The 11,032-nt window shown below is 41.9% G+C and overlaps 1 protein-coding gene across 1 annotated transcript; it reads left to right on the forward strand.

Annotated features, from left to right (window-relative positions):
* The first annotated feature begins 140 nt into the window (after positions 1-140).
* On the forward strand, positions 141-6,211 carry cep57l1 (centrosomal protein 57, like 1). The gene is made up of 11 exons (XM_010882129.4): positions 141-341; positions 730-904; positions 1,028-1,210; positions 1,298-1,419; positions 1,515-1,631; positions 3,950-4,027; positions 4,112-4,195; positions 4,307-4,381; positions 5,019-5,260; positions 5,365-5,509; positions 5,629-6,211. Exons 1-11 carry the CDS (start codon positions 321-323, stop codon positions 5,851-5,853), a joined length of 1,467 nt encoding a protein of 488 aa, XP_010880431.2. The 5' UTR covers positions 141-320; the 3' UTR covers positions 5,854-6,211.
* Positions 6,212-11,032: the final 4,821 nt, after the last annotated feature.

Here is an 11,032-nt window from a genome sequence, read left to right on the forward strand (position 1 = left end):
CTATAAAATGGTTACCAACGCAATTCATTCATTCATATACCATTGGTTTCAGCCAACCATCGTTCAGAGTTCGAACTCGGTTCGAACCATCGGGTATATAATGTTATTCACAGAGTGCTTAGAAATAACTATGCGCAGGGCACCTCCTGCGCAGGCGGAAGCAGATATAGCAAAATAAAGGGTTCAGGAGGGAAATGTGTTAACTGCCTGGCGCTTGTCAGCGATTTGGAAGTTTTGCAAATTAAAGCGGACAAATGAAACCAGATAATAAATTTTACATCTTATGATTAATTTCTAGGATAATTTAGATAGGATTACATATGGACGCGTATCAAGATCAGGTGAGACAACTTTATATAGCAAAAGTCATGAACGCCAAGTAACGGTAGATATGCTTTGTTTAGTAAATAACTACATGGTAGCATGCGTTGTTCTGGTTGCTATATTGCGAACAAGTAGTTCAATTAGCAAATTACTGTAGTTTCTTTGTTTGGGACTGTCATAGAAATTTCAACTGTGAATACTGGCACGATTGTCATCACGTTAGTTACTGTAACTAGCCAGCTAACTAAGTGAACAATTCCAGTGGAACGCCGGATTTGTTTCCAGGAGCGTTTGCTTGTTTGAGAAACAGTTGACTGTTGTCACCTTGCGTAAAAGCCCTCTTAACTGGTGTTGATGATACTTACGCTATTGCTAAGAAAATCATCACTATCATTTCCTGTGTAGTTGCTGGACTCCCCTTCCAAAAACAGTTACATTGGGAGCTACTACCAGCCTCCAGATAGGCTTAGATCTCCCTCACATATGAAGGAAGCTCCTGCCCCCATTATCCAGACCAACATGAATGTGCAGAACAACACCCCTCAAGTGTATCGAACTACACCAGATGCTGGAAGCAAAGGTAGGAAGTACTGACTATGAAATACCTTTGCTTATAAAGCCATCTACTGTTATTGGTTCATTATCTGGATTTTATTTGTGGCTTGGGTTCTAATGATAACTTGCTGTTTTTTTTACCCGGTAGCGGTAATTGCTGCTCTAAAGACCCTTCAGGAAAAGATCTGTCGCCTTGAGCTAGAGAGGAAGCAGGCTCAGAGGAACGTCAAGCAGTTTTCCCAGGAAGCCCATGGATACGAATGTTCTATCAATCAGCAGGGGCACCGGCCTCCGTTCAGCACTGCTGAAACCGATGGCTCCAAGAAGAAAGGTACCAGGTTATGACACTATATATATTCACAATGCATTGTGTGTGGCTCCTGTTACTGCATTGTCCAACGTTTTTGTGCATGTGTAGAGCTGTCCACTTCCCTTCAGTCTGCGGAGGCTCGATGTCAGCTTCTTGAGAAGCAACTGGAATACATGAGGAAGATGGTGGAGAATGCAGAAAAGGACAAGAACATTCTGACTGAGAAACAGGTACTGTTGACATCTGTATGCCTGTTTCTCATCCACTCGGCAGACATGTTGCATATAATGTTCAAACTCATATCTTTGTTCCTCCGTTGTGTCAGATGTCTCTTCAGAAGCAGAGGTTCCAGAATAGCTCTGATGCCCACACTCAGCTGGAGAAACTGGAGAAACTGGAGAGGGACTGTCTGAAGCTGACCAGGACCCAGTCTGTGGCTGAGGTAACTTAGCCACAGACTGATAACATATTATAGTATCAGAATCACCTTTATTTGTTTAGTGTGTGTGTGTATATACACTCACCTAAAGGATTATTAGGAACACCTGTTCAATTTCTCATTAATGCAATTATCTAATCAACCAATCACATGGCAGTTGCTTCAATGCATTTAGGGGTGTGGTCCTGGTCAAGACAATCTCCTGAACTCCAAACTGAATGTCAGAATGGGAAAGAAAGGTGATTTAAGCAATTTTGAGCGTGGCATGGTTTTTGGTGTCAGATGGGCCGGTCTGAGCATTTCACAATCTGCTCAGTTACTGGGATTTTCACGCACAACCATTTCTAGGGTTTACAAAGAATGGTGTGAAAAGGGAAAAACATCCAGTATGCGGCAGTCCTGTGGGTGAAAATGCCTTGTTGATGCTAGCGGTCAGAGGAGAATGGGCAGACTGATTCAAGCTGATAGAACAGCAACTTTGACTGAAATAACCACTCGTTACAACCGAGGTATGCAGCAAAGCATTTGTGAAGCCACAACACGCACAACCTTGAGGCGGATGGGCTACAACAGCAGAAGACCCCACCGGGTACCACTCATCTCCACTACAAATAGGAAAAAGAGGCTACAATTTGCACAAGCTCACCAAAATTGGACAGATGAAGACTGGAAGAATGTTGCCTGGTCTGATGAGTCTGGAGTTCTGTTGAGACATTCAGATGGTAGAGTCAGAATTTGGCGTAAACAGAATGAGAACATGGATCCATCATGCCTTGTTATCACTGTGCAGGCTGGTGGTGGTGGTGTAATGGTGTGGGGGATGTTTTCTTGGCACACTTTAGGCCCCTTAGTGCCAATTGGGCATCGTTTAAATGCCACGGCCTGCCTGAGCATTGTTTCTGACCATGTCCATCCCTTTATGACCACCATGTACCCATCCTCTGATGGCTACTTCCAGCAAGATAATGCACCATGTCACAAAGCTTGAATCATTTCAAATTGGTTTCTTGAACATGACAATGAGTTCACTGTACTGAAATGGCCCCCACAGTCACCAGATCTCAACCCAATAGAGCATCTTTGGGATGTGGTGGAACGGGAGCTTCGTGCCCTGGATGTGCATCTCACAAATCTCCATCAACTGGAAGATGCTATCCTATCAATATGGGCCAACATTTCTGAAGAATGCTTTCAGCACTTTTCAATGCCATGTAGAATTAAGGCAGTTCTGAAGGCGAAAGGGGGTCAAACACAGTATTAGTATGGTGTTCCTAATAATCCTTTAGGTGAGTGTATATATGTATGTATGTGTGTGTATGTATATATGTATGTGTATATATGTATGTGTAGTAGAGGATGAACTCTGAGGTTGGATTACATTTTTCTGTTGGTGTGCCTACTTGTGGTGATCCTTGTAATGTTTTTGTCCCACCTGAGATTATGGGAGATCAGTGTCCCTAGAAATAAAAATTTGGCCGAAAAGATCAGCACTCAAACTTTGGTGGGAGAGGTGTGGGTGGGTGTTTTTCCTGAAGTCAACGAGCACCTCTATGGTTTTGTCTGTGTTAAGTAACATGTTAGTTTGACTGGAACAGGCTACAAGCCAGATCTTTCCTCAATACATGGCCTGGTTGCCATCTGCGATGAGATCGACTGGGGTGGTGTCATCTGCAAACATAAGTCGCTTGACTGCATTGTTGGAGGTGCAGTCGTTGGTATAGCGTGAGCGTCAAACACAGCTTAAGTCCACAAACAGTATCCTTGCATATGTCTCTGGATTGTGAAGATGGTGGATGTATTCAAAGCCCAAGTTGATAGCATTGTCCACATAGATGCTGCTTGTTGGTTCTGTTGGCGAACACAAACTGCAGTGTGTCAGGGAGGCATCAATTATTCGTTTTAAGGTTTGACCAGTAAGCCTGTGGTCTCAGGAATCTTCATAAGTTTCTCTTGTGGAAGACAGGACTATTTTCTTGAATGTTTTATGACTGAGGTGAGTGCTACAGGTCTGTAGTCATTAAGGCAGGACACCTGGTTCTTGAGAAGCGGGATAATAATGGAGGATTTGTCATTAGCTTGTAAAGTTACATAGTCCTATTTCCTCTATCTTGCTGAATTTGAAACCTAACTTACAGTTAACCACATCTAACATCTAAATGTCTAACCTTAACTGTAAATTAAGAACAAAAGTTCAATTTTGTTTCCAGTTGTTTGTAGAATCTGAAACTGGAATACAATTATGTAACTACAAAATATAGGGGAAATCTGACTGTGGTGGTAAATCTAAGAAGTTAGTCTTAATCCATCTTTAATGTCCTCAGAGGAAGATTGATCTGCTGGAACAGAAACTCCTGGAAGAGGAACACGAACGAAAACTTGTGCAGGAGAAAGCAGAGGAGGTTAGTTTAATAGCACAGACAGACACACAAAACAAGGTTACGTTTCTATCAAGCCCAAACTTCCGTTAACATACCTTCCCACAGTTGCAGAGGGAGCTGGAAGCCAACCTCCGCCTATGTCCTACAGGCCCTGACGAGGTCAAACCAAAGAAGAAAAAATCTAAGAGGGTACTACCCGCAATAACTTAATGACATGTACTTTAATGCATTAAATGACATCCACCATAATTATGACATGATTTGGTGCTACATAAAATTGTCTGAATTCCCTCTCACCAGAAAATTAGTTTGAGACGAGAGGCGCCAGCACCACCATACATCCCTGAAAATAGACTACCTTTTGTAGCTGGAACGGTATGTCTGTGTTTTATTGGGAGTATCTGTTGGGTTTCTTGGAAGAATCTCTCTGATTGACGTGTGTGTGGGTGTGCTGGTTTTTATTACCTTGTGGGGCCATTTTGTCCCCATAACTATTTAGTAACTATATAGTAAAACCTGAAAAACATGCCTTGTGGGGAAATTTTTTAGGGCCCCATGAAGGGAAAGTCAATTTCCGGCTCAGGGTTTAGGTTTAGGGTCAAACTTACAATTAATTATAATGTTAGAATTGGGGGTTCTTTAAGGTCCAGGCATTGTTGGTTAAGTTTAGGGTTAAGGTTAGGCATTTCATCTAGTTACATTTTAGGCATAAATGTTAATTTATTGAGGCTAAGGTTAGGGTAAGGGTTAGGTTTAGGGTTAAGATTAGGGCAAGGGAGCATCAATTTAGTTTGTTCAGGGCCCCATGAGGATATAAAAACAAATGTGTGTGTGTGTGTGTGTGTGTGTTTTGTCAATTCAAATTACTTCATTGGCATGATGTAAAAATGTAAACATGACCAAAGCATACAAGAGAACATTAGTTCACAATAAAACATCAATAAAGCAACAACGAACAATCTGTCTCTTTCCCCTTTGCTTCTCTGCGTGTCTCTTTCTGTCTGTTTCTCAGTCAACGAGTCCCAGCCACTCGGTACATGCCAACATGCAGAGCGTTCTCCACATGATGAAGCACCACCAGCCCCATCTGTGTGAGCGGGTGCGTTCCCTGCGCAGGTCCAACTCCGGCGGAACCAGGAGAGCCCTCCACAGGCCCGCCTCCACCTTGCCTTCCCCCTTGCCGGCAGCTCCCACTCCGGGTTCTCTGTTTGAGCTACTGGTGGCCCTGCAGGACGAACTGGGACAGATGAGCTTGTGGGTCCGCTCGCTAAGGCTGTCTGCGAAGGCAGCAAGTTCGTTTGTGTCACTGCATGTCCATGGCAGCTTGTTTTTATGTATTTTCCGTCTGCGTCTTTCAGCGATCACCAAGAGCTAGTGCGTCGGATCGATGAGATGAGGCAGCACGAGACCCGAGGCAGCCTGGAGGAAGAACTGGAGCGGCTGGTCAAGAGGATGGAGGAGAAGGCCGCTCAGATCACCAAGCTCCGCAAATATCAACTGGCCGTATGTTCACAATGGGGAGAGAGAGTGGGACGTGAGGGAGGGTTGTTAGGGTTCAGGGGAATAATTGATAAGGAGGGACTGTTTTATGTCTAACAGTAGCGTCTCCTCTCCCCACTTAGGTGGACAATCTGATACAGATCCCACAGAGTCCCCGGCGGCGAGCAAAAAGCGAAGACAGAAGCAGGGGTAAGGGGGGGAGCGGGGCAATACCCCACTCTCCCATTAAGACCACCTCACAGGGGGGTAAACGATCTGGAGTGAGTCAGGAGAACCTGCAGCTGCTTCGTGAGACCCAGAGACTCCGCAACAGTCTGAAGAAAGATGACATCATTTGGGAGACATAGCCAGAGCGAAATGTCAAGCTAGATCTGGAGGACCTTGTTATGTACAGGTTAATCTCAAACCATACTTGATTATGTACAAGATGAAGGTAAAAGCCTTTGGTCAGTGGCATCCTTCCACAAGCAAAGCGCTGTGGTTTTTACATGTAAACAACTGTCTTTTTCCCTCAAAATCTAGTAAAGGTGAGGTGCAAATAGTAAATGTTCATTGTTTGCTCACTTTTGAGCTTTGAAGTGCTATTTGGACATATTTGATTAGAAGGATTTTAGGTGGTATTGTTTTTTCATATATTCTTGTCATTTGTTTGTAATGATTTAACTGTTTGTTTTGTTTTTGAAAAATAAACAATTGATAACATCATTCTGTTTATCTTTGGCCTATTCATTGTTTTTTTTTTTATCTTGGCCTGTATTAAATTGTTTTGCAAGCTTTTAACTATTATTATTGACAGGACAGACAAGGTAGACAAAGCACGACTCCCCCCAACAGGGGGAATGTTTTTTTTCCCGGGGTCTGGAGTTTGGACCGCTACACAAGGCACCTACTAAGCAACTACAGACATTTTGTCCAATGCTGTGTTATGGGCACATAAAGTATAAATACACTAGATGGCGACCTTTTTCCAAGATGGGTAACTGCAGACAAATGTCCTATCTATAACTTGCCACTGATAACAGGTTGTGAAATAACATGAAGTCTTGTGCTAAGATGTATTTTTTCACTATAATAGAATTCCTATTGTTCAATACAAACAATCTCTTCATGTAGCCTACAAATTACGTATACCATATTATTCAGTGTGTCATAGGTCAACTTGATAATACATAAAACAAACATGACATGGCATATAGCCGTGTTTGTTTTGTTTGAGAAAGGTTAGGTCAACAGTAACAGACAAAACAGCAACAAAACTTTCTGATCACAAATGCTAAGCAGGTACAGTACAGTAAAACCCTGGGTGTCAGCTTATAGTTGGAGTTGAAAAGACAGTAAATAACTCAGCATGAAACCCGCTGCCAGTCTAAATCGTTATTTTACCAGGTATGTATGTTAAGGACACATTCTAATTTACAGCAACCACTTGGGACCACTGTCTTGCTCAGAAAAAAAACACCTGGGTTTTTCACATTGTCGACTTGGGGATTATAATGTGCAATAATGTAAAATAATAAAAACTGATTCAAATAAATGTAAAACATCAAATAGATAACGCTAAGTAATTTTGTAAGGTTAAATAATTATATTTATATCTAAAAAAAAGCTATAAAACTGGCTTTTGACTTGTTGAGTATCTGGACCATCAGCAATTGTGAGTTCAATTACATGCTCAAAATGTCCATAACTTTCATCAGAAAAGTTATGTCAGTCTATAGTTCTGAGAAATGAAGGCTTTTCCATGTGAGAAATTGCAAATTTACTGAAGATCTCATACAGCAATGTGTACTACTCCCTTCACAGAACAGTGAAAAAACTGGCACTAACCAGAATAGAAAGTGGAATGAGAGCCAAAATTGCACAACTGAGCAAGAAATACATTAGAGTATCTATTTTGAGAAACAGTATGCAGGATAAGTTACCAAGAAAAATACACTAAAAAGAAAAGATTATGATGGGCAAAAGAACAGACACTGGACAGAGGTAGACTGGGAAAAAATGTGAGATGCAAGTTTATTTATGTAACACAATTATAAGCATAAAAGGAATTCAATGTGCTTTACAATGAAAAAGAAAAATATAAAAATGCAATAGAATGAAAACAGTCAGATTGTTACAATTCTCAATCCACTCTCCAGGGGGACTCTCCATCCTGGTATCTTAATCCTTGCACTCCAGCGCTAGGATGTACTCCTTTTGTGAGATAATCTCTGCATCGATGTCTTACCTGTCTGTTTCCAAGGGGACATTTACACATTAAACATGTATTTTATATTCATCCTTGATGAATTATAGTTCCCAGAATTGTTTACTGCACCACACTGGTATCTCAATCCTAGCACTCCAGGGCTTGGATAAACCCCTCAGTCCTTTTGTGAGATGATACCCTGCATCAATGTCTAAATTACAGCAGCAGCACAAGAACTTGCATTATCTGTCATCAGCAGATTGTTACATTTACACAGATTATTAATCTGATAACACCCAAACTTGCATTACAGAAAAATAATTCAACGATTGGCAAGACACAGAAAAAGTTGAAATAAAACAAAATAAAAACATAACTGGTTGATTCCATAGCAGATCCCATGAGGAAGCTATAAAAGCTGAAGTTTAAGCCTTCAGTCACAGGCACGTGAAAAGATATGTTTTTTTTAACCTGGATTTAAAAATGTATAGGTTTGAGGCATGTCTAAGATCTTCTGGTAGTTTATTCCAGTTGTGTGCAGCATAACTGCTAAATGCAGCTTTGCCATGTTTAGTTTGGACTCTGGGCTCTACTAGCTGACCTGAGTTCATGGATCTAAGAGCCCTGCTTGGTTTATGATCTTCAAACATATCAGAAATGTTTTTGGGGCGTAAACCATTCAGTGATTTATAGACTAAAAGCACCACTTCAGAATCTAATCTGTAACTGACTGGAAGCCATTGCAAAGATTTAAGAACCAGAGTGATGTGCTCTGCAGCTGTTTTACAGTCTTTTTGGGGAGTCCAGTTAAGAGCCCATTACAGTAGTCAACCCTACTAGAGATCAAAGCATGGATGAGATTCTCTTGGTCTTTTTGGGACACCAAGACCTTGATTCTGGCGATATTTTAAAGATGATAGACCACTGGTGTAACTATTGGGGGTGCTGGGGGTGTGGCTGTACCAGGGCCGGCGGTTGGTGGGGGGCCCATGCCTGAACTCTGTAATAAATATTTTCTTGGATTTTAATTGTATGTTGATTTTTTTCTATGTGGTTATATTAGTACGAAGTCAGCTGTGAGATAAATCTACGCCAGTATCGGCTTCACATGCGTATATACCGTATTGTCATTTTTCAATACGGGGGGACAGCTTGTGCCCTGGCCCGGCATCACCACGCTTCACAGACCATATGAAAAGATGGTGGAGAGGTACTTGATGCCATCTGTCAAGCGTGGTGGAGGCGATGTCATGGTCTGGGGGTTCTTTGGTGGTGGTGAAGTGGTAGATTTTCTTTGATGAAAGCAAAGTTTGAAGGACACAATTATATATAATTTATGCTCCCATTACTTTTATGTTTTCATGGAAAACAACGACATTTATATTCTCATTTCATTCATGTTTTCATGGAAAACCAGGACATTTCTAAGTGACCCTAAACTTTTGAATGGTAGTGTATATTGGTATATTGATGTTAAATGAAGCACAGAAATAGCTTATTGCAATTCTATACACTGATGAGCCAAAATATTATGACCCCTCACAGGAAAAGCAAATAACATTGATCATCACCTAACCAGGGTACATGTCAAGGTCTGGTACAGTGTTTCTTAAACCAGGTCCTCGGGACCCAAAGGGGTGCATGTTTTTGTTTTTGCCCAAGCAGTGACACACCTGATTCAAACTAAAGGCTTGATGATCGGTTGATTACGTCAATCAAGTGTGTAAGTGGTAGGGTAACATTTGAAACAGGTATGTGAGTGCTTGAGCAAAAACAAAAATGTGCACCCCTTTGGGTCCCGAGGACCAGGATTAAGAAACAATGTAGATTAGATGGTAAGCGAACAATCCTTTTTTGTAGTCAGTGTGTTGGATGCAGGAGTAAAAACCTGAAACGACTTTGGCAAGGCTTGTGGGGTGCTCCCAGTCACCAGTGGTGAGTACCTACCGACGGTGGTCCATGCAGGTACAAACCACAAACCGATGCCAGGGTGTTGGGAGCCCAAGGCTCATCGATGCATCAGGGCAACGAAGGGTATCCTGACAGGTCTGAACTGACAGAATGTCTACGGAATTTTTTTTATGATGGTAACGGCAGGAATGTGTCACAACACAGTGCATCACACCCTGCTGCATATGGGGCATGTATTTTGTCTTGACTTTTGGACAGTGTCATGTTAATATATCAATATAAATGCCAAAATCAAAGAGAGACACACTACAGGGCAGGGTACTGGCTAACCTTGCGTGCCCAGTCATAACCAACTACAACTCCAGATAGCTGGCTAGACTAACCACCAATCTAAACATTGCTGACATGTCTAATTGATAGTCAATACCTTACACAGCAAGAAACATTTCACTGATAAAGAAATGTAAAAAGACTGACTGCAATTTATTACAAAAAAGGCCTTTGTGCCAGTGCCAACATGTATTTGCCCTTGTGGCAACTGGTCTTGCCTGACGATGTCTTCAACCCTAACTGAACAGGAGGACAGGGCTCTGAGTCACAGGAGACAGGCTCAGCTGACACTCATTGTTTTCCCGGTAGTACTCTTCACTTCCATATGTCTGCCATCGCTGGTTTCTGGTATTTTCTGTGATTTGGAGCTCACTGCACCACCCAGACAGGGGAGGAGAAGGCAGTACTTTGTCTTGCCCAGCCTTATTACATTATCGACTACCCCTGGGACTAGGAGATAAATGAGGTTAGCTCAATCTATGGCTTTTCTCTACTCCTCATTCACATTCTGTCTGTATTTTCTCTCTCTCTTCCACCTGTCAGTTACTTTTTCTGATTTGCTCATTCCCACTCTCCTAAACCAGAGGTGAGTAGCAGCCAGCATGGGAGCCCAGAGTAATATCTGTATTCTTTGTGCCAATCATGTTGTTGATGAACATTAAAGTCCCAAACAGTTGGCACCCAATCTCTATCAGTATAGAATAAAATGTATGTAAAATACTAACTGCCATCTCATCGGTCTTTCTGGGTTAATTTCTGAAGGTCAACAAATGTCAAGCACACTAGATTGAATGATTTCCCAAGACAAATTCCCTGTCAGTTAATGGTGTTAGCAGTAATTGAGAAATGGACTAGACAGACTGGGAGATGTTCCTCTCTTATATACAGGGCATCTGAGGTCATAAAGAGATGGCTTGCCTAAAATAGAAGAAACATGTGGCTAACCAATCAATGTCCACTGCACACTTAAGTGCAGGGCGTTGGATTGTTTGTGATGGGAAGGACAGTGTCCAAAACGCCTCGCTTTTCTCATAACCCACTCTCTAGCTCTAGGAAAAGAATGCAAGCATAGAGTGCTGCTTCTAAACTGAGGGGAG

The sequence above is a fragment of the Esox lucius genome, chromosome 18, assembly GCF_011004845.1.
Source record: "Esox lucius isolate fEsoLuc1 chromosome 18, fEsoLuc1.pri, whole genome shotgun sequence".
Classification (NCBI taxonomy): Eukaryota; Metazoa; Chordata; class Actinopteri; order Esociformes; family Esocidae; genus Esox; species Esox lucius.